Here is a 27,130-nt window from a genome sequence, read left to right as displayed (position 1 = left end):
GAAGAATTCCCGATGGTATTTTGCGGAAGGAAGATGTTTATCAATACTCGATATCGAATTCTTAGGGGGCCTATGACTAAATTCTTTCGTTTACCAATCTGTTAGAAAAGAATTATTAGAGCAAGCTGAAGGAACCAGATTTGTCCAAAAACAAAGCGACACTGTTGCCTGGCCAGGCATCCCAGAAATGAAAAGCCGAATCGGTAGCGTTTCGAATCGGCCAATCAATAGCACGGTGACGCGAAGAATCAAACATTAAACCGCATCGCCTTGCGAAAGCAGCTCTCAAGGAAACTTTCAAGGGCGGAACTGCGAAAGTGGAGGAGACGGGGTTAGCAAAGTGCCCGATACAATGCTAGAACAAGTCACCGGAGATTGATCAGCGGAGCTCGAGGAAGCTCTCGAAAATCTGGTGAAACTCGAAGGGACCATCCCCCTCGATCCGAAATAAAAGCTTCGGGATCCTCGAATAAAAGGGAACAACCACCGCCGCCGTGCTTTTGATCCGGGTTCGGCTCGATGAACGCGCACTTTGCGGAGAGCCGGTCGGCCGCGATTGCATTACGCTATTCCATTAGCACTATTATCCTTATTGCGTTATAATTGCGGAGCCGGCGACGTCGCCGCAGATTAATCCGCGACGGATTCGTCTCGGGGATGGCTCAGAAATTCCATTAAAGCGGTCCAGGAAACCAAGGTTCCGTGGACTTGCTCTGTATCGGGGCTGCTTCCACGGTAACGGAGGGTTCCGGTGCATGCAGGCGAACAACACGGTCACCGCGACATCTAACAGTCACCTGCAGAGGCCCCTATGCACCGACCGGCCAAGAAGTGCATAGGCGCGGCCCGGTTGCAGCGCGCAGGCAACTGAGAGATCTGCAGTTAGCTTACCTGAACGCTGCGAGTGCACTTCCTGATGCAGTCGCGGGTGCCTTGTTGCAGTTTTTGATGCACCCCAGTTTTTATTTTTCATTTAGAATTGAAGTTGGTGTCGTGTATATTAGATCGCGATTTTATGAGTGTTCTTAAATTAATCAGACAATTTTTACTGACCTAATGAAGTGTATGATTGCATTTGCGTTTAAATGCGATCTCCTACACGGGCAGTTTTTGATGTACCACGTCTGGTTCTTTAATTACTACGATTTTTGTATTTTCTTTTTCTAGGTCGATTTCCGACTCTTTCAAAATTGATATATTGGAGAAATATCGGCCACTGATCAGTGTGCAGCGTCGTAAATTAACGTAATGCCATCAGAGTTCGTAATAAATGTTCCACGGGCTATCGCGGAAACCTACCCCCGCGTCGATGATCGATTGCCATTAAAGATAATAGCGGATGCGGTAGAAAATAGTGGATTATTAATCGGTAAACCAGGCAACAGGCTCTTCGGGAGCGACGGATAATACTTGGGACTCGATTGCTAAATTATTCAGGCACGCCTAGCGAACTACAAACGTGTATCAATTACGCTGGCCGAGTATCGTAACCTAATAATTTTTGTTCAACCCTCAACTCGTAAAACATACCCGGTAAAACTGGGTCAAACTCTGTTGTTGCTTGAACGAGACATAGTAAACATTTTCATCTAAATATTGTATCTTCTCTATCATTCATAAACTTTATATTTTCATTCAAACTTTCCTCGAGCTTCCCTCTCGGCTCGAGATATCAAAGAACGTTTAAATGAATAATCACCGCGCGTTTAAAAAATGGATAAGAACGTGCATGGAAAATTCTCTGGTCTCCGCGAGCATGTTCCGTCCAACATTTCCGAGTACCAGCGCTAAATCATTCACACTTGCAACGTCGGCTAAAAAATCAACAGAAAGACAAAGCGGAAGAGCCACGTTAAGTGACAACGAGTAGATAAACGATGCAACAACGTGATTCTCGAGCGGGTTAAAGTCTACCTGCGGGTCAAAGGTGCATGCAGAATCTACTGGAGAAGAGTAGAGGAACATGAAAAACGAGACATACGGTCAACCCCCGTGCACTGTTCAGAAAAATGGAAGAATTATATTTGGAGTATAATTCAACTTGCTAGATTCCAAGAAGGTTTACAATGCGGTATCACTAAATTTTTTACAGTGTCTCTTGGATAACTTTGAACGACCTCGAACACCTTCACAATATAGGTCACCATATTTTTCTCAAAACGTCGGATCAGAATATAAATGAAAAAATCCTTCAATTCAATTAAGAGCGCAAGGGTGACCTTGCTATCTCCTCTGCATCGCCGACCATGAAAGGATTCAAGAGACCCGCTTATAGACAGCTGGAATCAAGCAAGTTCTATCGAATGCACTTTGTTCCATTATCAATGGCAAGAGAGATATACAGTTGACCTGTTTTAAACGCTTCACGCGCCGTACGTTCGAGCAAGAAGAACGACAATTGAAAGGAAAGGGGCTTTGGTATCGGGGGGTGAAATCGAGCCGAACACTGTGCACGAGGGTCGAAGAAGACAGTAAACGAGGATCGATCGCCGGTGAAATTCGGGTACTCGCCTGCGAATGGGTTTCTGGTCGTCACGTTCGTCCGGTTGGTTCGGGAAATTGGCGTCGTTCACCGCCGAAGACGTGGATCCTCGCGGCGACCTTGGCCCGCCTTCTGGCTCCCCGATCAGCACCTCCGTCTGGCCATTTTGGAAGGGGCTGCTCGATCTTCGTTCCGCGGCCCTTCCGCCTGGCGCCGGTGTCTGCAACGAATCACGGGTTTCTCGATCATAAGCTAAATCGATTGTCAAACGTACCTCCCGCACACACAGCTACATACAGTGGGTGTACAAAGTATTCGTACACCTTTTAAAACTAATAGCTTTTTTATAATTGTACCAGACGACCTGATTTTTTATAATCAATTAGAAGCATTGGTTTACGAAATGATATGCAAAAAAAGATTGTCCAAAAATTATAATTTACAAGGTTACATGCAACAATAAAAAAGGCATTTTTTAAAACTCTTTTATTTGGGTCCTTAATGAAAATTTAAAATATATGTTTCGTAGATCTATGTTAGTTATACACATGGTGAAACTTTCATCGTAATCGATTAACATACAGCCGTGCTACAAGAGGTTAAAAATGGTAGAAATCGTAGTTTTACAAATCCACAGAATCGTACATCTTTCGTCAATCGATTTCGATGAAATTTTCAACATGTGTATAAATCACATAGATCTACAAAACATATATTTTAAATTTTCATTAACGACCCAAAAAAAGTTTTAGAAAATGCCTTTTTTATTTTTGCATGTAATCTTGCAAATTATAATTTTTGGAAAATCTTTCTTGCATATCATTTCGTAAGCCAATACTTCTAATTGATTATAAAAAAAAATCAGGTCGCTTGGTACAATTATAAAAAAGTTATTAGCTTTTAAAAGGTGTACGAATACTTTGCACACCCACTGTAAACTATCTCCCAAACGAACGTTTTTTCGGTATGAATAGGTTAATCATTTTTTATATGGAACGACGAACTGCTTTGATCAATGCATTAAAAAATATATGGTTCTATTTAAAAACCTACAAGACCTACAAGAAAACTATTGTTTGAAACATTTTCCAGTATCATAACTAATTTCAGAGATATTCGAGAGAATCGATTTAAATGGGACATCCGGTATAATTGCAAACCTTGCACTTTGTACGATTTACACGTGGACCGAGCAAGGTATGTTTGCAAACTAATCAAACACCTTAACACGTTGGTTTCATGCGTTCATTTGGTTTATTTCATTGATTTCAGTGCTGCAGTTTTTTCTCGTTCGATCTTTCGCATTTTTATTCTAATAATGTTCTTCGGCGCGCAGCCTCGCGGATTTAATTATGCGGGAATGAAGCACGGACAACGAATCGCGGTTCCGGGAAATGCTTGCTTTACGCTCGACCAATCGCGCGCCGCCACGGTGAGTCCGCGTTTACATAAGCGACGCGAAGGAGAAATCATTTTTACGCGGAAGGTGTAAAGACACGGGAGGCGGCCAGTCGCTTTCAAGGATATTAAAAACCACATGGACGTTCCCCGGAGGAAGATTGTCTGACGGATTTGACACTGACCAAAAGTTTCGTCTCCTCGGGGTGGCTCTGCTGCTTCTCGAGCGCGTCCTTCACCTCGCTCGAGTCCTTCCCAGGCCCCTTCGGGATCGTACCGTTGCTCAGCTTCAGGGCAAAGATGGTCGAGCTTGATTCCCTATGACAGAATTCATAGTTGACTAAGAATGTCTTCGTGACCAGAGGGCAAGTCGAATCGTGGTGCAATTGGGCGCAGCAATTGGTCTCTTGGAAAGGAGGTTTGCGTTTTAATGTTAGGGTAGTTGAAGAGGTTCTGCAGTTAGAAATTAGACTTTTCGGCATGAATCTAAAGTTGTGACGTTAACAATTTATTTCTTGGAAAAGAAGAGTGCTATTTGGGGTGGTTGAAGAATCTTCTCACTGTCTCTAAAAATTAATTCTTCTGAGTATCATATAGTTGGCTATATTTTTTAGAAATTAGACTCTTCAGCACGTATTTCAATTTGTGACGTTAACAATTCATCTCTCGGGAAAGCAGAGTTAACACGAGTTTAATATTTTTATTTATTTTCAAGATGAAAAATGAAGGGAATTGATGACAGGTTATTGGAGAGCTGGTAATGCGTCAATGAAAAAATTGATTGCGGGTACATGTGTCCCGAATTATCGACTGTTCGGAATGCATGGATGTCCGATGATGTCAGCTGTCAATGGAGGGACGAAAATAGCGGAGATGAATGATTGGCGAACTCTGTATAAGACACGCGGCGTCAAATCGCTAGGAACACCGTGAACCGGTATTGACTTCTGACACGGTGATGCTACCACCGGAACAAAAACAACAACGGTATGCGCGGTTGCGCCGGGATGGGGTATCAATCACGCCAATCGCAATTCCTCGCATCCGGTCTGTAATTGCACTTCCCATCGGTTACGCGGCGAGTTTTCACGTTTCGCAGTGCGCTGCGCTCGGCGCACACTATGCCGGTTCCTGGCACCGTTAAGATCTCCTCGCAAAACACGTAATAAAAACGACCAGCACAACCACCTGAACAATAAGACTGAATCTATAAATTAGCACACTTCCACAATTTTTCCACAATCGTTTTGCGATCAGGAAATTCATTCAACGAGCCCTGGGATTTCAGAATTCATAAAATTTTAGAGGTCATTCGGGTTATGTCAGTATGAGACATTAACCAAAGCTTACTCAGCAGACGTAAAAACTGAAACGGAATGTTAACACTGATCGCTTCCGATTATGCAGCGTTTTATGGGTTCATAAGGTGCAGAGCTGTACAAAAAAGCACAGAATTCGATACAGTCTCATTGGACTTTACTCGAACCATCAATGCAGAAAGTATCCAATCCAATTCCAATTTCCTCGAACAGTATCGTGTGCAGCATCGCACAAACGCCACCGAAATTCCCCAGACCGGAAATACCGATATAAAGATCAATTTTCAAAATGATCCGAACAATCGCCGCGCTTAGGTGTCACAGAGAACGTTGGTCCAGGCAGTCTAGAACATAACGGGCCGTGGACGCTCCACAAGTGTGTCCTATAAAATTTAACAGTCTGTCAATACCGGTTTACGAGCGGGGCGCAATCTCCCAGCGGAGCGAGCGGCGAAAAACCAACAAAGCTTGAAATAAAACAAGAGAGGAAGAGGTGGGAGGGGAAGGAGATGGAGAAGAGGGGGGAAACGAGCGTGTCGCGCGTAGGGGGAAGGGCGCCAAAAGCAAAGAACCGTCAAGAATGAAATGGCACTTACTTCTCGGCAACCGTCACGGTAATTTGGTTGCCCGTCACATTTTTGCTCGCGCTGTCCTCGCTGGTGGACGCGGCCGACTCGTTGAACTGCACAGAACCGAGCATAAACGATCAGAAAGGGAGAGAGAGAAAGAGAGTTGTGTGTGTGTGTTAGTTGGCAAACAGTTGTGCTTTGACAAAGAGAAAGAACGAGAGAGAGAGAGAGACAAAGGGATCCAGTAGCCGGGAAAAGCTTTCCCGATCGATGCTCTTTCGCGGCGCGACAAGCAATGCGAAAAGAAATGCGAGAAGGCTGGCAAAGTCAGAGAGAAAAGCCCGGCAAAACGTTTTTCGAGGCGCAACCTGTGGAATACGCCGGCGGAGCTGCGCTTCGACCAAGGCCGCGCATGATCGGCCCGGCTACCACTCACTCACTCGGGCCTCATTTACTTTGCATTCCGCGTGTCATAAGCAGCCTCCGTAACCGATTCCGATTCCACTCGCTGTCGCTGATCCGCCGAGGCTTCTGATCAGAATGTCCGATAGATCCCTTGTCGACGCGCGCCCATGGAATAGAAACTAATTGTATTGAATACAATGCCGCGATGATCGCGGCCTACCTCGCGCGCTCTTCTGCGTATTGTGCTGCGATCGATCGCTTACGGTGTTCACTACAACCATTTGCGAGAAGACTTTGATTGCGGGTGGACGAGCTGAAGGCTCTGGGAAAATGTCCTGTGGTCGAAATCGTCAGGAACGAGGAATATGATGTCGAAAAGAATGAATCATTCTTAAATAGGAACGTGAAGCATGTCTCTAAATGTACAGCTTCTGTGAAACTCGATACTTGTCTCCGAGTGGAAACACAGTGGTTACAAAAGTGTAGCTAAACCACGAAACTTACAAGAATGTACATGGGAGCCCGTCTCTATACAGAAGTACAGAATAAACCTCGAAACTTGTCTCTAAGTATACAGCTGAAGCATCTAAACTTGCTCAGAAGCGATCATGTGAACACCGAAGCTTACACTCCAGAAGAGAATACACCGCAGAAACTCACTCCCAAATGGGACCACAGTAAAGACCTCGATACTTGTCTTTGTGCAAAGACACATCTTGAATCCATTTTGTTACAAGGAGACGTGGCATGGACCTCGAAATTTGCCTCCCACGGAATGCACACTATAATCTGGCCCCCAACTGGGACCACAGTACAGACCTCGAAATTCGTCCCTAAGTGAAGACGTAGCAGAAGAACACGCATATTGACAAATATCCGACGGACTCCTCCCCGGCACGATCATCTCCGCCGGCGACTGGTTTCACTATACTATTCGCGTATTTCTACGGGATTACGTAACGCGTTGTTGATCCTAGTCGGTGAAAGGCCAGCGAGATCTTCTTCCCGCGAGCCGATCGAGAGACGACCTGGCCCGACACTGGAAAAGTGTTCCCGCGATTGCTCGTTACACCGGCGCTTACCTCTCGCTGTAGGACCGCTTCAATATCGCAGATCTGAATCTTCCAATGGGACGCTAGCCTCTTTAATCTTTCCTCTGCGCGCCTGTAACACAGAAACACCGTCTGATCTTACCAAGACACCTCTAACTCAACACTTCAGTCGACAGTATTTAACAGGCTTTCTAAATCCAAAGATTTACAGCTAGGAACTGATTAGCTTTTCGATCTTGATCGCGATTTACAATGGGAACCTAGTAAAACCAGCTGGCGAGCCTAATTAATTCTTTTCTTCTGGTACTCGCCGATCAGCTCGGTCATTAAAAAGCCTGTTATTTCTCTCCGGCTACCAATTTATTCACTTTCTTCTGCCGATCCAAGGCGATCCTCTATTTCCGCGTTCGAACGAACCGGCATCGATCTGACGCGTGATAAGATTGATCCCGCTTGTCAGATTTTTGTCGACGCTGTACCGTTAGCTCATTGTGAAGCTAATGAATGACTCTATGTATTTATTAATCGATTACTTGTTATTTCAGTGTGACGTGACATTCGGTGAATTCAATCTTGCATTCGTCTTGTCAATCCCGGGTATGAAATTAAGTACGAACGTGGCAAGAAAATTATGTAACAATGTAACAGTAGAATAGTCGTGGTGCTATTTGTGTGAGATTCATTAAGAGCTAGAATTTAACACCTAGTCACGTGCTGCGTGCAAGGCCATTTCATTTGCAAGTTTTGTAGTGATTTAACAAGTTTTCAATAACGAACATTCTTTTTTTTACACGTTCCTAATAGAGTACAAAATTTTTTGGAGATGCACTTAATTAATGTTGAAACCGGCACTTGAAAATGCCAAAAATACACGGGATTCAATTCTACACTTAATAATCGAGTGTAGAACTGCAAACACAATGTCCTCGGTGTCCGGAAACAAATGAAACCCGTATTTCACTGATCGCTGCACCAAAAAACCGACAGAGCCTCCGCTCGGCTGCAACGCTTGAACCCCGAGTGCATTCATTACCTTTCGACGGCGATGACCCAAGCCTTCCGCAACCGGGCAGGGTTGAAGCCGTCCAACTCTGCACAAAAACAATATCAATCGGATTAATCGCACAGAATCACGGTTAAGTGCAGACACGTATACTCTCGCGATTCTCTGTAATATCGTGTCGGATATTACGGAGGTCTCGAGAGCAGGATTTATTGAAATGAATCAAACGCTCAAAGTATCTGGTAAATGATCATAAACAAAGACTCTCCGCGGTTTTTTATACGAGATAAAAATGGTGTGGATTAATTGCAAGACGCCGGAGCTACACAGACATTTGAAGCGGTGGATGGATAAAGGTGTCAAGCAACAAATTGTTTGTTATCTGTAAAAGAGTTTTTAGCGAAGTATGTTGTCCTGTTTTTATGAATGAAGATAATAACAAAAATCAATTACAAATATATGTATTTATATTGTTATGGTTAACCTCTAATACAAAAAAAAAGATAATAATTATCTTCATTCATCAAAAATGGACAACATATTTTGTTAAAAACTCTTTCACAGAAAACAAACTTGACACCTTTATCCATCCACCCCTTCATTTACTTCTCGTCTTAAAAATTGTTGAAAAAAATATTGCTTTGAAATTCTCTAAATGGTCAGGCTGTCTCGCATTTGATGAACTCGTTTCTGTCTAAAATTCACATTTCCTCAAGAGATCAGGGGTTCGAACAAAGCCATCGAACGTAAGAGAAAGAGAGGGAGCAGACGATAGCACACGGATCGATCTGTATGTGTCGGACCTCCTCCGATCGAGCTTCCACCAGCGTCCTCATCCGGCTCCTCGTCGTCTATGAACCTAATGGCGGACAGATCGAAGTGTTTCGCAAAATTCTCGCCGCTCCTCTCCACGGGTGGAAATTCACTGGACTTGGACGCGTCGTCATCGACGGACTCGTCAACAACAAAGGTCCTGGAGTCCATTCCCGGTCCGCGGGGCGAGCACCCGCAAAGAAGCATCTTGCGGAAGAACCTCGACATCCTCCTCTCGTCTGATCCACCTTATCCGCGAGTCTACCTATCGTTTTATCGAGCCAGGGAAACCGTCGAGTCAGTGTTTTGCCGAGGACCGGTTGTTTTCCTCGATCGTTCTCATGTTCCGCGACCAAGTTTCGCGTCGTTCGCGGACACGTCTTTTTGTCGGACCACACACTCTCGCGAGAGGACAACAACGACGAAAACGCGAGGCGACGGCACAACCTTCGAAGATCGCAAAAACGGGACACCCGGGGTCGAGAAGTTCGTCGGAATTTCGAAAAGTTCTCTCTCGAACCGAGAGAAGAGGAGACGATGCGGCGACGATGCTCGCGCGCGCACGTGTCGCCGGACCATAGAAAATAAACTCTCGAACGGGGCCGGGAATGGATGGCACGGCAAGCACCGACCAAGGGGTTTATATTTGGAACCGCTCGACGCCATCGCACAGAAAAATTCGGCAGGAGAAACCGAGAGCGCCGACGTTTACACAGAAGAGGATCGCGAACGCGAATCTCCCATCCGGAAAACCGTCTGCGCCGGAAGTCTGGCTAAAGTTGGCCTAAACCACTGTCTTGCCCAAATTGCGAGAACAGTACTGCTAATCTGGAATGATAATTACCTGCTGCGAGACCTGACTAATTAGTTGTAAATTGATTTTTAGGAGGCTGTGCTGTTTTAAGGAATTGAATGTCTGCTGTGAATGTCTTCGATTTCGTTTTGAATATACAAATGTCCCGAACAGCGTGCAAAATTAGAGGAAGCTTTAAAACCGCAACGACTCGACCCATTTAGTTTTAATGATGGTTCTGTCTCTCGGAGTTGGTAGAAATACATTAATTTCACTTTGAGGTATATGTAGGGAGGTAATAGATTGAGTCTTAAGGATCAAAAGGGTGCATCAGTCATTGCGGATCCACAGACAGCCACGCTTAAGTCGCGTAAAACGAGGTGTCATTTGTTCCTTTCAGACAACTCGAGCGGATGGAATCGCTGCGCTAGAGGACATTAATTGTTAATAACTTCCACAATTTTTAATGGAATATCTTAGGCAAAATTTGGTATAAAACAGTGGTAGAATATTAAAAGAATTTGAATCTACGAATGAATTTAAAGTGATTACATGAAGAAATTAATATTTATTCTACTATCTTTCAACTGATGCAATAAATTTGTATTTTGCTCGACAAGTATTGCAAAAGAATACTGAACGGGACTAGTGGGAAACAAGCCAATAGACATGACACAACAGTTTTTTCGCCAAATTGTTGTTTAGAAAGCATGTTCAACTGCGAAAGCTATTGCAACGAATTTCAACGAAACAGTGTGGATACAATTACAAAAGAAACCTCAAACTTCCCCACAATTTATCCAGCAAGATGAGTTATAATTTACCGTGTACACACATACATACATACTCGTTTTCACGCACCATAAATCCTCCAAAAATTTAAGCATTCCGTGAACAACATCCATAGTCAGGAAACAGTATAAACAACAGACGCAGCGTATCCACGGCGAATCTAAGGAACTTATGTTCCACTTTCTAACTGCGAGTGATTTATTATTTAGGGGAACGCGAGAAATGCGATGAACGAAAGACTCGAGCACGGAGTCGAGCATAATGAACGCTCGATGCAGGCGAAATTACTGATCTATAGAGATGGTTCAATTTCGCACAAACATACGCGCGGCGAGTCGGTCCACGAATTCGCTAAGACCTAAATTCCCTGTTTACCGTATTAACAATTTCACAGTAAGCTCATATCGGTCGTGTACATTCGGAAAATTTCATCGAAATGGATCGATGCATCATAACATGAATTATAAGTAGACTGCGGATTTAATGCATTTATAACAAAAATCGATAAGTCCAATTTGAAAAAGATTAGAGGCGAACATAATTTAGAAAAACCAATGTATTATTTTCGGCTCATATTATTAAATAGGCAAAGGACTTTTTTTCCTTGGCCTATGTTTATTAAAATTGATGCAGAAAATGTTTATTCTGGATAAAGATCCGCAGTCTAATTATAAGTATAGATAAATTATAAATAAGTTATAATTGTAATTAAACGAAATTATATTGCGATCCATCAGAAATTACGATTACGACAAGACCAATTTTTCATCAAAATAATAGTCGATGTTATAATACTAAAAAATTGACCAACGTCTTCCAGAAGACACACGACCAATTAAGGGTTCAATTAAATGAAGTTACACTGTGAGGACAAAAGAGGGACTAGTATTAATGTGGTACAGTTAAATAAAATGTACGGTTTTTATATTGAGGACAAAAGGGGAACTAATAGATTCGCACGAAGAAGTTTCGAAACTGCATTTGAAAAATTGCTAAATGAATCCGGAAGCTGCTCTAACCATTTCGAGTTGTACAGTTGTGGAAAAAGGCTCGGCGGACGAGGGTTAATAATTAGAGTGGCGTAACTTCGGCAAAAGTCCCGGGAGTGGTTTCCGCGACTTGGAAAATAGTCCAGCAACGGGTACGAACGTCACGGTCTCGCGCTTGGCAATAATCTTATCGTGCCAGAGACACTCGAGTTTCTGGAAAACAGCCACTGACCCGGAAGCGGCAACGAGTCAGCAGGATTTTCATTATTTTTCAGCCGAGACGGGTCGGGCCGGGCCGGGCTGATCGCGGGAGCCAGCGAACCGGTCCTCGAATAATAGGATCCAGTATTAAATTCGGGACGCGGGACTGCCGCGTAAATTGCACGCGATTTTATCTCCGAAATAATCGAGTAAACAGTCGACGGGTCGCCGTACCCGCCCACACGAGGCTCGATGCCAGCCCGCCCGACCCGCTGTTTCAGTTTCTCTCCTCGTCAACTGAGATTTTTATTGTCTTCGATGAATCTCTCGTTCTACTCTCTCTCCCTCCTTCTTTTTTCTCACCGAGGATCGAATGGACTTTTGCTTTCGATGAAATCGACGGAACACGACCGGTAATGGCTTCCTGGATCGATAAGACGATGATGCGATCGAGAGTAATCGACGGGCTCCGAGGGTACAACAAATTGGAGCGATGGTGCGAAATGTTTCTATCGAGATGAAGGTGTCAAGAATTTTTGTTTGGTCGTGGAAGTCTATTCATAACTATCACAACCGGAAGTACTATATTGTCAATAGTGTTTTATATGAAAATAATTTTTACATTGTCTGGAAAGAGACCAGGGGTACGTATAGTTTGTGTGATGACTGGGTAGCAATGAATATTGTGGGTTTCACTTTTATGCGTTTATTATTGTTCTCATTATATGTATGTGCCCTTCAGTGGCCCAACCATAACTAACTTCCCTTTCCTTCCATTCCCTACATCCTCACCCGGGAAGGTTCGTTAGACCCCTCTGCTGTCGGTCTCCAGAGTTTGTTATCAAATTTGCGTACTAAATTGGAAAAAATGAAGCCTATTTGTTGCCACAGGCTTTATAAATTATACGAGGAAGATTTTCTTCCATATAGGCACCCTCTCAGTCCATTTATATACTACCACTAAAACGTTCTGCCCACGAGTTTCTGCGACACAGGTAATCCATTTATTGCTACCACCAATAGTTGATAAAAGCTCGGAAATTTCGCGTAATAGTGCGCAGCATCGTAAAACACTCTGCATATGATTTCCTGCGACCGTATCGCGTTAAAAGGGAAGAAATCAAGTTTCTCTCTAATGTTGTTCCAAACAGGCATCTTTAATCCATTTATTGCTACCACTAAAGATGACTAAAAGCTCGAAAACTGTCTAATACTGTCCAAATGTATATCGTGTAAAAAAGTGTATCGCGTTAAAAGGGAAAAAATCAAGTTTCCCTTTAATTTTCTTTCTCATGGAGTTCCTCGGCTGATTCGCTGCCGTCGCTACGGCGCGGCGTACTAAAAGCTCTAAAAAATTCAGCCGCAGCGTGCGCAACAACCTAAAACGTTATCGTGTCGGCGGACAGCGTCGAAAGGGAGAAGAGGTTTCGTTCTAAGCTGACATTAGCGCATCAATGGCGACGTGGGCGTCAGGTCTCGCCCTTGAAAAATTGTCTTGGCAAGCGGAGAGGCGCTTTCTCCGAATCGTCGGGCGATATTTGAACACGTTCTGGCCCCGAGCCAAGTTTTCCCTCCGAAACGGAGCAGATCGCGTTCCATTGTTACGGATTTTCTTTTTCGGGCTTGTCTCGCCGCTTCCGAAAGCGAGAAGAACCGATCCTGAGCGGGAGAACAACGGCCTAGGTAAATTTGCGCGTTAACAGGGACTTGATCCGAGCCTCCGGTTGAACGATGTTTGCGCAAATCGGGTTACGTGCTCGAAATAATGGCTGGAGAAACCGCGGAGGCCTTATTCACCTTCCTCCCGTCGTCGCGAGCTATGCCGTTAAACGCGTCGAACAATGATCATCAGTCGATCCTCAAAGGCTTTCATCCCTCCCGGGAAAAAGGGGGGAACTTCGTGCGCCATTATCGAGTCGCGGATGTGTTTATGTAGATCCACGGTTTTATGGGCTATTTAACATGTTCCCCCGACGAACCCATAAAAATTCCACGAGACGACGCGTTTATACGCGCGTCTTCATACATAGATATTTTATGCTTATACCCCCTCTGTACCACAGCCCAGGGTAATTCATACTTTGACAGCGGGAACTGATAGAGACGTATACGTCCTCATACTGCTGTTACCGGACTGCGAATTTATGCGAAATCCAAATTTCCTAGCAGAATTGCCAGAAACGGGTAAGTGGAAATGTGGGTTCTTTTTTTAATGATTTTTGTAGATCAAAGAGAATGAGGCGAAGCTTTCGAGCTTCTTTACCTTTTAACGGTAGGAATAAATAGACCGAAGATGTCTACATGAAAGAAAATCTTCCTTGTGTAATTTACAAATGTAAATTGCCCGTACAAATTAAATGAACTCGCAGGAACTTCTGGATTTACTTAAATAGAATAAGAAAATATTAATGGAAATGGTACTGAAATATTGTTACACGGGTGCGGAAACGATCGGAGTAACGAAGATGGAAAAACCCGTCGAGTAAACACGTGACGTACGGATTTCGAAGCGAACACCGGGAAAATTAATCGAACTGCCAAGCCCATCCACTGCCTGTCCGAATTGATTTTAAACAATCTTCAACTAATTTCATTGTCAAACAAATAGTGCCTCGTAAACAATACGATGTGCACGGTTTCATTCGACGCACGCGAACAATGACTCCCGATGATCGAACCGGTTTCGAAAAAGTTCCATCGGGGACTGTTCTATACTTATTCGCGAAATCGGTTTCTTCGGAACCATTCGACCCAGAGACAATTAAACGATGAATCATCGAAACACTGGGACGCACACACCACGGTAATGTAGATTAACGCTCATTAAAATTTCATTAACAATGGCTTAATCAGACAATGGATATCAACCGACAATATTGGTCCTGCTGCATGGATTTGTTGGTCGCTGGATTAACGACCTGAGTTTCGGTAAAATCAAAATTTTATAATGTGCGATTCCAAGAAACCTTAAAAATTCAATGAAATCGGGATAATGTATTTAACGAAGTAGAAATTGCAAAAATTAGTTTCCAATACTGAAAATTGACTAAAAATCTCTCATACCGACAATTTTCCAAAAATCGGAAATTCAGTGCCCAAACACATTCAGAATCCACTGTAAATTGAAGCTTCTGAAAGCAACAGCGATCCATTCATCGACGTGTCTAATAACAATGACAGTATTCAGAGAAGAGCGGACAAAGTTCAAACTTTGCACTAATTCGTTTCGGTGCAGCTAGGGAGGCAGGAAGGAAGGAAGGAAAAAAGAGGCGCAGGGGTGGCCATTTATTCCGTGACGTTTAAGAAGCCGCGGTCGTAATCAAAAATTTCGCGGGATCTGGGTCAAACAACTCGTAACCTTCGCGTCGCGCTTTCCCGCTTGACAAAGCTCGGTCGAGGGAAAACTGTGCGCGCCCTGATGGAAACCAGACGAGCAGCAAATTCCACGAGAAATTGCTTACGAAAAAAAAAATAGGGGAAGGGAATCGTGAGACAAGGGGCTCGGCGATTGCGTTCGGACATTCTGAAAGCCGAGTCGACGCGCTCAACATTTTTGCGGAGCTGTCAATCGCGCTCAAAATTTTGAACGTGCCGATTCTGTACGCTCTGAATTTGTCCGAATATTTCGCGCAATCAAATTTTACGCGCTCAAATTCCACGTGAACATGGGCTGAGGCGTCTCTAAATTTTCACGAGCCAAATCGTCACGTCCCCCACTTCTACACGGGCCAAATTAGTGTTGTATAAAGCTCGAGTCTTCGTAGCTCCAGAGCTAAGTCTTAAAGACTAGATTTCTAAGGCCACAATTATATAAAGCTTAAGCTTTCAAAGCTTTAAGACTCAAAGCTTCAACGCTCAGCTCTCAGCTGTTATGTTATGATATTTGTCACAGTGGGCACAGCCGCATCTAGGCTGTGTATACATATTATATTACGTCGGAATATTCAAACACATCCAGGCAATACAGAAGACTCGAGTCTTTGAGTTTCAAGCTCAAGCGTTGAGGACTCCAGTTCTCACAGCTCAAGGTTCAAACCTGGAAGGCTCCAGCGTTTACGACTGAAGTCGCGACTCGAGCCTTCACAGCTCAGGAACTAACAACACTAGGCCAAATAGTCACACCCCCACATCTTGCACGAGTCAAATAGTCACGCCCCAAATTTTGTACGACCCGAATGAATACGTTCCCTTTGTTCACGCCGAGCAATCGCGTTTGAATATTGCGCGGGCCGATTCGACGCGCCCAAATATTTGCGGGCCGAGCAATCAATCGCGTTCGAAATTTTTGCGGGCCATGCAGAATTGCACCTGAGGCCTCTAATGAACGGGCACCGATTAGCATTTTCTCCGGCGAGGGACGTGGCACTCTCTAAACTAAATCTCGCGTAAAATTGCGACCGGTCACGGTCGAACGTGCCGCGAGCTCGCGTAGATTCGACGAATTCGGGTCGAGGGAAACGGTGCCGTGACGACGACGTTCCAGGGAATCCTTTCTCGGTCGGAACACATTGTTATACAGCCGGCCGACGAGATATAACAGCCGGAATTCTTCAGACGACCTCGGCAGACTTTCTCGCACCCCGCGATTATGCATTTTTCTTCTGGAGACCGATTTTTGTCTGCCAACCCTCCGTTCGTGCCTCGAACTTGGTTTTGTTTAATGTATGAGCCTTGCAAAAACATATGTCTTTGATTTTGAATGGATCTAATGCATTCATGGAATTGTCAATGATTTTTACTGACGCGCTGAATAAATTCTCTTTCTATGAACCAAGGTGTAGACAATCGAAATGTAGACAAAAGATTGAGAGAGAAGTCTTTTATTTCCCTTTGTGTATCATATTTAAAGAAATATTTCTTCGTGTTTTCGGCTCAGTAAAGTCTTTTGGGTGAATGAAAATGTGGAGAGAAATAATAAAGCTGATAGCGAAAAGGTAGTTAAAAGATTTGATGTTAGACAAATGTTAATAATTCTGCGATTGAAACGCGTAAATCCGCCCAACCGTTTCCCCGAACAATTCCCGCATTTATAGTTTATATTGCCGCCAATAAAGCTTCTCGGATTTCGCGATAAACTTCCAGCACGCCATTGCGGGGAGCGAAGTTGTCAAACTTTTCAAATAATCGTGTTACAGCCCGCGAGAACAAAATTTTTAGGTGCTTCCAGCAAATCTCAAACGCGCGAGTGACCTAACACCGCCAAAGTCCAGGAACTCTTCGAGTTTATCGTCACGTATCTTCTGAACTATTAATCGTTCTCTCGTCAATATTAGCGTCATTAGCCTGAGAAACCAGGGTAACACCTTTGGAACTGTGAACGAGCTCGAGGCTTGCTTAGCTTTTGCAGTATTCATAAACGTCTCGGTCCTCGGGAGAACAATTTTACGAGTTTGCTCGGTCCTGTCTAGGGACCATAATACAATAATTCCGCGCTTGGTAATGTCTTGTTCGGCAAGTATGCGAGCAAGACAGGATCTGCTAGAGCAGGGATCTTGCGAAAACTAACGAGCACGACCGAGAGTCGACGCGCTCTTAACGAGTCACGTTTCGAACTCCTGGAGTTCGCTCGAAAAACGCCCCAATTTTTGGGGGTAAATGGTCCTTCGGGATCAAACTATGCTGCTGCGGAGCCACTTCTAACGACGGAATCGTGTAATCATTACGAACCGAAATTTCGAAGCTGCAGATCAACTATCGTCTGAAAATAAAGGTATCCATTTTTTAATGTTTTCTTTCTGATGTGTTTGTACTAACTTTTAAATGTTAAGACACGACACGTGTATATTACTGTTCAAAGATGTACATTCTTTTCGTTCTTGTATCTGTTAGATTTTCAATGTAGAGAAGCAAAATTAATCTTCATTTGCCAATCCAATACAACGAATATTAAATAGACTGATTCAGTTGTTGCATTTTTGAAGCTCACTTAGGGGTTGAATGATGTATAGAAATTGATTTTCACTGGTACAGTTTGATACAATTAATTATCGAAGGAAACGATGGAGAATTACCGAGGTACAAAAATGGCCATCTGTAGAAAATAAGATAAAATAAGAATACATTTTTGCGAGGATCTTTTATTAGTCTTGCATCATCCAGCACTTTATTGGACTTCGTATCGTGTGAAAAATTGAGTACAATTATCAGTGTCTCTCTTTCCAAAATATGGTACCATTTTTCATCCCCCAACTGTTTTTATATGAGCTCATACTATTAACTTGCAAGCTAAAAATTGTAGAAAAATTCTCTATCATTATCACAAGCCTCTTTCGAAGAGTGCCATTTTCAACCCTCAACCATCAGTGCTTCAAAAAATTATCCAAATTCTGGCAGCGTAAGAAAAATCGAAGAGAAAAAGATTCTGTGCTATTATCCGCTAAAAGGTGCAATTTTCATCCCCTAAAATAATTAACATCTAAATTAAATTCCCCAAAAGTCCCATATAATTTATATCCAGCTAAAAACCGACTGTTCTCCGTGCGATCTCTTTGCAGCAACCGTCGACCAAAAAACCGAAGAAAAAGGCAACAACATAATAGCACCTCGAGTGCAGAGGATGCTGAGGCTCTCTCGTACGGTACACTCGAGCGGGAATACTCGGAACCATAGCTTCGGGTATACAGCTTGACGCGCGACCAGGCGAAAACCAGTTTCCTAACTGTATAGGCGGATCTCCGGTGTACGTTTTACAACCATGCGGTGGAAGAAGTCAGTCATCGGCGGTGCGCGTAAAAATGAAAGTCGGTTCCCGACAACAACCGAGTCACTAATAAATTCGAAACGGGCGTCGCGCGGCACGGCACGGCACGGTGGTCCCGAAAGTTCTTCTAGTTCCCCAGGGTGTGACGAGGAGGATTCGTCGCATGCAAATTTGCGGCTAGGCAGCCCGCAACCAGCCTCGGGAACTCCGTGAACGCGTTATCCACTGTCTTCGCGGCGCAAATTGCGCGGAATACTCGGGGCTATTTAGCAATCTAAATGCCGGTACGTCTGGAACGCGAGGAACAATCGCGGCTCCGCGCAGCTCTGCTCCCTGAATCGGGATTTAACCGTTCAGAGCCAGACTAAGTAGCTTCTTTGAAAGTTTAACCCCTTAGCTGGCTACGGAGTGCGCACTTATCGCGAGCAATATGAAAATTTCCGGCGGGGTGTTGTCGCATCATCCTGGAAATTCGCGAATACAAAACACAAGCGATATACGGGGTGTTCCCGAAATCGCGGTACGAGCTGACAGATGGTGATTCTGCAGAAACTATTAGGAATCGTCTGATGCGTCTGATCATGACCAACCAATTCTACTTTCTGCACATAATACTGAAGCACGCGAACACAACAAATCTTTAAAAAAATGTTTAATCACCCTGTATGAAGACTGAGAATTACACAGCGGATCCTTACGAAAAATGAAAATATTCTACTTCAATCGCAACCAACTATAGTGATATAGAAATTGATTTTCATTTGAAGTTATTAAGATTATTAACTAGTTGCTAAATATTCGAATTTACGCGGGGTGTGTTCGTAACATTGGATTGAAAGCGGACTATCAAATTTCTCACGAATATGGGGCACATCTTTTTACATTCATCGGGACACTACTGTACTCGGCGTGCACGCGCGCGAAAGTTCACATACGTACGTGTAGGTGTAGGTTACGAGGCGTGAAAACGAAGGGTGAAAGGGAAGAGAAAAATAGATTGTTGGAAAATATTTATACACGGGACTGGTCGGTGAGCTACGCCTGTCCCGATTATCGGCTCTGCTCTGCTCTGCTCCAGGAGCGAATTGAACAAGCCGCAATAAGGATATCAGCTCAGTTTTCGGGTAATTTTAGAAAATCGGTGAGAAGTAGACCACCTTTTTCCGCTCAAAGCTGCTCTAACTTGAAAACATAAAAGTTTCTAGAAGCTAGAAGCTTACGTTCGTTTTAACCCTGTAACGGTTAAGGAAATTCGATAATTTCCATCGATTTGCTTGTTTAAATGGGAAAAGTTAAACATGAACCAAGTGCTCAGCTAGTAAACTGTAAGAAAACTCTGTAGGTAGTTAATTCAGCCTGTGGACGGTTCATGTACCAGAAAAAAACACGTAAACCTCGGAGCTACCAAAAAAATTGCTGCAGCCCCTTCAATTCTTTCCTCCCATATTTTTAAAAAACCTCCCCTGTTTTTCACTGCGTATTTTTCCAACGATCGCAACAGAATGAAACAAAACGAGAAGGGTAGTTACTAGTTAATTTAGCCTTTGCCTTTCTCGTACACAACAAAAACCGTGTAGAAATCAGAGCTGCCTTTGTACTGCCAATCCTTCAATTTTCCCCTCTTGCATTTTCAAAATATCTCCACTGCTCTTCATCGGGCATTTTATAACGTGTAGGACACAGTAAAGCCCTCGACCATCTCATACAACAAACAATCTGCAAAATCCAGAGCTGTCTCCTTATTCTAGCAAGCCCTTCAACTCTTTTCTCTTATATTTAATTTTAGAAAACCTCACTTACTTTTCATCAGGCATTTTATAACGTGTGGGCCGCGGTGAAATGCAAGAAAATTACAACAACAATTAATTAAATTAGCCGTCAACCATCTCGTACAACAAAGAATCCGTAAAAATCAGAGCTGCCTCCTTATTCTAGCAAGCCCTCCAATTCCTCTCTTTCTCATAACTTTAGAAAACCTCTCCTATTTTTCACCAGGTATTTTACAACGTGTGGGCTACGGTGAAATTCAAGAAAATTCGGAGAACAATTAATTAAAATAGCCCTCGATCATCTCGTACAACAATCCGTAAAAATCAGAGCTGCCTCCTTAACGCAGCAGAACTTGATCGATTCCCTTCCACATTTTCAAAAAAGAGAGAGAGAATCACTCGCGTTCCCTGTCGTTGACTCGAGAATCGATCTCGACAGGCGCTCGGCTCGTCGAGATCGTTTTTCAGCAGGTATTTTCCAACGGGTAGATCGAGGGCTGGCGAGATTCATGGTATGGTTTGGACGTGGATTGCCCGTCGTGTTCCCGTCGAGCCCGAACGATCCGTCCCGTCCCGTTTCGACGTGTCCTCCCCTCTCTGTCTCTCTTTCTCTCTGCCTGTGTGCCGAGTGCTCTAGATTACGCGGCAGCCAATTTAGACAACGCGTTTCACGCTGCTAATGGTTCGATCTTATCGCGGCGTCAATCGAATTTACCCCCGCAGAGAGTGGAAAGTGGCCGGTGCTAATCGAATTTACTTTCCCGCCGGGGGTTCATGCGGAACGATGGGGCTGTGACGCGGGGGTGTGCGAAAAGACAGCACTCTCTCTCTCTCTCTCTTCGCACTCTCAAAACGCGAAACCATCCCCGGAATTTTACGGGAAACGCCCCGGGAATTTCATGATGGCGCGATCGTCGAACCAGCTTTTTAAACGGAATACCGATCTCGCGCGATAAAACCCCGATAGATTGCGTTCTTGTTAGCGGACCCGGCAATTGGCACGTTCCACAGTGGCCAATTTTATAAATCTTCTGGACAAAATCAAGAAATTTCGGGAACCACCCCAAATCTTTAACATTTTTAAAATGGGCACATATTTTACAGAAGGAACTCCATTAAAATTGTATGTATAAATGATATGTAAATTTATGTGGCGATACGCTGTTCCGGTAGTATGCTATTATAGTGTTAATCAAATATTAACCCTTTGCAGTCGGAAATATGTTAACATGAAAATTAAACATTTCTTCCGACCTAGACTAATTCCATTGTACATGATTTTTTCATTTTGTGGGTATGAAATTGATGTAATAATTGATATAATATTTGTATCTTGCGATAACTACGAATTTCATACATATTTAACAAAAATAGGTGCAATTAATGCAACAAAGAGATCAAAAGAATTTATGAATAATGTACCATTTTCAAGACAAGGTCCAAGTAATAAAGGGTTATCCAAAATGGACTATAGGAAGTTTTTCTTAAATAAAAAACATACTATTTTTAATTTTATTGGTTTTTTTATTTAATTATCAGGTATCATCTATGACAATTATGTGTGAAAGACGATATCTGTCAAATAACCACCACGACCACGTTTACAGACATCAACTCGAAAAAATGCTCAACTCTTGAGAACGACGTGGAATTTATGTTGATGAATCATTAGCAACACTTTCACGAACAGCAGCAATGTTTTCATTCGAACGAGCTGTCTTTGGTCTGCCAGACTTTGGTTTAGCACGGACCGATTCAGTTTCATCAAAGTTAACCAAATTTCGAGTTGTTTGCTCTGATGGACGAGTATGTAGGCCAAAAAATTTTATTTGCAAAATAAATGTTAATAACTTTAACACGCTCTTCAATCGTATACGACTGCAATTGTTAAAATTGTCTATCATTGTAGGTTAGAAATACATGAAAGTGACAAGAAACAAACATGGCGTTTGACAGATATTCTCATTCAACATCCTATAGGTACTGTTGGTTAACCCTATATGTATATTCGAGATTTTCACATGTATCGAGGTACTACTGTATCCTCCTCTCGACCGGTACACATCGGTGCCACTCTTTTTTCCCATACTTCCTTCTCCACCTCCTGTTCATCCTTCCTCCACGCTTTCCTCCCCCGCGTGTTCGAAACGCTCACAACGGCATCCAGTAATTGTCCCGTGCTCGCGGTGCGTGCAACTCGCTTCCCTATTTTCCGCGCGGAACCGCTCGCTCGAGACTGAACCGTAGCAAATGATAGCCTCGAATTCGCAATCGGGACTCTCGATTAACCGTTCGACGACCGTTTCTTTCCGCCATCGGCTGGACTAATGAGAAAACGAGGAAATCGAAGGAAATGGTGCTCGCTGTCGAGGGTTGATGCGGATACTTAAGTACGATTGGAATGATGTTGGAGCTTTGAGAAGCTTGTTTAGAGTTTAAAGAGTTGTAGGACTCGATGGCTGTGGTGCTTGAAGCGTGGGAAATGAATCGGAGGTCGCTGGTTCGTGCTTAGCTCCACCCCATTACCATTTTTCAGGAGAAATGACTGATTTATGAGCACTCATTGCGTTTGGATAAAATTAAAAGATTGAAAACGGGATTTATAAAAAATTGAATTTAACCCTGTAAAAAACCCACGAGACAAAACAGCCATTGGTTGAAAGAAGTGGAAAACGTACAGTAAAAATATGTAGGTTGATAAAATGAGATTAGTAATTAGAAATAAAAAATAAAATTGAATGACATGTAGACGTCATCTGTCCATAAAATGGGACAGTCAATCCGGTATCAATGATAATATAAAAACTATGGATTAACTACGAAAGGCACGTGACAGGATGACACCCTGAGGGAAAGCGTATATTGCAACGTCATCAATTGATAAGATCATCGGGAAACGAAAAAATCTGCCACTCGCAGAGCATAAAGTTGTTGACAAGAAAATGGCATGGTCGGTGAAGAGTAGAAGGGGTGCAAGCGCCCCCAGAGTAATACCAGCGTTATCGTTTAATAAAATGGAGAATTAAAAAGGAAAGCGGGAAAGAAAAACAATGGCTGCTCGTTGCAAGGGGGGTTAACGGGACGGGACACGGTTGGTTGAGAAAGGGTTGCGTTGTATGCTGCACCCCAGGTGCAGTCTATGGAGGTCATCGGTTGATAAAACGAAAAAAAGAAGTAAGGAAAATAGAAAAGAAAAATGTTACCCATTGTAAGGGGATAAAAAGGGGTTAGAACATATACGAACTCGGTCGAGAGGAGGAATTGTGCATGCAGCCCCCTGATGCAACGCGAACGTCATCAGTTGATGAAACGAAAAGCAGAAGAAAAATGCAAGGAAAAAATTGCGTTCGCTCCAAAGAATCAGGAGGGAGATGTGATAAATGGTTATATGCAGGAGTATCAATGCCTAGTACAGAGTTGGCAAGATTCAGATTATGAAGAAGGAAGGGAAAAAATTGCTCTCGTTACATAAAAAGTCAGGAGAGAACATAGTTGGTAAAGAAGGTTTGTATGTACTTGTAGCTTGGCCATCAGTGCCATTAGAGTTGATAAAATGCAGATAGAGAAGAGGGAAAAAGTTGCACTCGTTGCACATGGCCAATAGGACGGAACATAGTTGGTATAGAAGGTTTGTACGCATTTCTAGTACGATTATGAGTGCCATTAGAGAGCTGATAAGATGAAGGTACAAAAGAAAGGGAAAAAATTGCTCTCGTTGCGCGGGGTCAATAGCGTTCGGGAGCGGTTAAGTAGATAAAATGGAATAAAGGCGAAAGAAAAATGGAATGAAGGGTAGATAGGAGAGAGGAGAGAGGAGACAGGGTCGTATGCAGCGGTAGCATGCATCAGGAGCACCTGGAGTAACAATTTCGCAGGATCGAAGGGCTGGGTGAGTCGCATCGATCTCTGACGCCACAAAGGGTGCTCCGGATCACTGGTCTTTCGCGATGCCGAGGTCAAACTGCACAGTCTATAAACACCGCAGCGGACTATGTGTTCTTGGCCATTTTTACACCAGGAAAGGTGGGCTCCTCGGTCCCTGGCGACGTTGATCGCGCTATATTGGGCGACGGACCAAGATTCTTTGGAGAATGTGGATTCGAAATTGATATCGCTTCCCCGTGATCGAACTCTCGTACACCTCCGGGACGCAGCTCCACGGTGCGCCGCGCGCCGGCTTGTAGTTGTACAACTACACTTGACAAACTATCGCTGAAACCACGGTCCAGACAATCACGGAATCTTGCGATCATCGCATTCCAACGATTGTTCCGAGAAAAACCGTATACAAGCCAGCAATTCTATTAGAATGGCGATAACGATTCGTATATTTCGGAATAATCCTCTCGGACTCGCAAACAATCTTTGAATAAATGATTAACCCCGCCCCTGCCGTCTCCTTCGATCCATTCGTGTTTCCTTTTGTCTGACACAGTTACACAGTTACGATTGTGTAATATTTTTCGACCCAGTTGCGACATCGTGTTTTCAAAGATGGATTCATGTCTGCTCCTCCTCTGTTGCTATTATTTCAACTGTACAGCTGCACCGGGTACTGCGACGAGGTTATAGGAAAATATGAAAATTCATTACCAGAGGATCTTTACGCAAAACAAGAATGTTCTCCGTCCATCGCTCGGCTTAGGAATTGCATAAAAGTAACGCGATCGTATTCTTATATCCTTCTGGTGTTTGACTGGTTTGTGTTTCGCGTACTCATGTTTCACGTACACGCGTAAAATCTTCAGTCTACTCATCACTTTATACAAGGCTTTATACGATCTAAAAATAATTCAAATAATGCCAACGATAATCACCAGCATGATTAAACAGGTTTCCCGGGTTTTTCAAATATTTCTTCGATTGGCTAAGATGTACATTGAGAAAATAAACGCGATGAGGCCTGCGATAATTTTGAGCATGATCTAACCGATGGTTGGAAACAGCCACGTCCCACGATATCGACTTTCCTAGCTTAGAAGAGACGGAGAGCAGCCTCGTGGCGCAATTAATGGGCGTGGAAACGAACAATTTCGAAATCCCGTGCGACTCGGCGATTTCCTATGCAGCCGATCCATCGATCCGTCGCACGTCGGAACCGTAACTCGTTAGCGGTTGCATCGCGAAAGTGTCTCCGGAAGAAAGCGGATTCGTGGAAACCGCGAGCGGCGCGCGCGTTGCGCAGCGGTTCGGAAACAACGTCGAAGCGTGCACGCACGTCGATACGCGTTGTGCACCGACCGATTGTTGCCCCTTCGTCGGCAAAACATTCGCACACGTTGCATCCCGCGCACGATACGCAAATACTAGCACGCACGCACACGTTTATCGGGCCGGCGGCCTGCGACCGTAGTTACCGGTGCGCGAATCGCGATTTCCACCGTGAAACCTGCTCTAAATCAGTCATAGTTGCGGGAATATGTTCCGCCATAGGGCAATGGTTCGGCTTCTATTCGAAGAGCTGAGAAGCCACGCCCACTCGGAACAATCTGAGTGGAAAGAGCACGTTTTTAGGGAGTATAAATAATATGTGGTGAGAATAAATTTAGATTGCCTTTCTGTTAAAATCGGGAGAGCAAGGAGGCCTCGCCCACTCAGAAGAATGTACTTACAAGAAGATAGAAGAACAAAGCTATAATCTTCAGAGCTGTTAACATTAAGAGCAACGAAACCACGCCCACTCGGAACATTCCACAGAGAAGAAGATCAAAGTAGCTAGTCCACTATCTTTTCAATCTAACATTTGCCTAGTATTTGTCTGATTTGTCTATGCGCGTATTGCCCCGTGGGGCACTGTCCCGGTTTCCCCAGAGCGTTGAGCATCGAGACCACGCCCACTCGATCCGTTCTTCGCTCGTTTCTGTCCCGAAACGAGCTCGTCGGAGTCGAATGGGAGCGACTATTTAAAATAGTCTCATTCAAGTTCGAAGGGCCGGGGCAATTGAAACGATCTATCGGCTCCCGATGATCCCGGCGCTAATGGCGCGTCTCTGGCAGAGCTCTTTGTGAAGGCAGCCGATCGTTAAAGGTAACTCGCCCGCGGAAAAGGTACCCGGTTAATTATCGAGTCCATCGAAAAAGCAATCGCCATTTGTCGCTCGTAAACCTAATTACGCGATAATGTCTGTCGACGCTAGCAATTATGAACGCATTATGCACTCGCTAATGCTCCGAAGGCCCGAGACTGGCTCGAGCAAGTCGCGATACCGTCCCCCTGAGACGATCTATCTATTTTCCCCAGGAGCGCGATCGCGAAATTATTAATATCGAATGTCGGTAAGTAACTAGAACGGGGCCCTCCGGTGCGACTAGACTAATAAACGCGAACAACAATTACCGTGTCCGATGATACATGCGCGCGACTCGGGCGACGATAGAACGCGTGTCGATGAAAGAGAACCGTTCCGCGCAGCTTCTTCTCAAACAAATCCGTTTCGACTGTCACCGGACAAGAAATACAAGCGGAAAACAAGGAGCGCCGAGCGATTCCTCATCGGACGTGACACGGGTCGCCGTTCGATATTCGGCTAGCTCCGAAATTTCGCCGTTTACGATCTCCCATTATTCCGTTTGTTCCCGTTCATACCATTTATTCCGTTTATTCCATTTATTCCATTTTCGAGGGAAATTCAATCAACGACTCGACCGGCCCGGCCGCCCGCCGCGACTGAAACCCCGTCTGCGAAAAACGGAATTTGCATAATCGTCAACAGTCTCTGTTTATACACTGGTTGATAGCTACGGGTCACTTTGCGAGCCGGAATCGCGATAACGCGTTAACAGCGACATGACACTCCCCGCTCGAGAACATGAAAAATTACTCGGCCCGTCAATTAATTAATCTA

At 44.0% G+C, this 27,130-nt stretch overlaps 1 protein-coding gene across 3 annotated transcripts in view; it reads right to left on the bottom strand.

Moving 5' to 3' along the window:
- The window catches only part of LOC143214257 (uncharacterized), a 92,354-nt gene that overhangs the window by 56,510 nt on the left and 8,714 nt on the right, over positions 1 to 27,130 (bottom strand). For 2 of the 3 annotated variants that reach the window (XM_076435036.1, XM_076435037.1), the window contains 5 exons: positions 8,259 to 8,316; positions 7,256 to 7,337; positions 5,796 to 5,881; positions 4,066 to 4,198; positions 2,512 to 2,702 (listed from right to left, as the gene is read on the bottom strand). In XM_076435036.1, coding sequence (XP_076291151.1) covers positions 2,512 to 2,702; positions 4,066 to 4,198; positions 5,796 to 5,881; positions 7,256 to 7,337; positions 8,259 to 8,316 — 550 coding nt within the window. Of the gene's footprint in view, positions 1 to 2,511; positions 2,703 to 4,065; positions 4,199 to 5,795; positions 5,882 to 7,255; positions 7,338 to 8,258; positions 8,317 to 9,031; positions 12,524 to 27,130 lie in introns of those variants that run through there. The other variant, XM_076435035.1, reaches the window with a different exon arrangement.

Source organism: Lasioglossum baleicum, chromosome 12, assembly GCF_051020765.1.
Source record: "Lasioglossum baleicum chromosome 12, iyLasBale1, whole genome shotgun sequence".
Classification (NCBI taxonomy): Eukaryota; Metazoa; Arthropoda; class Insecta; order Hymenoptera; family Halictidae; genus Lasioglossum; species Lasioglossum baleicum.
This window is presented reverse-complemented; position numbering and strand designations above follow the sequence as displayed.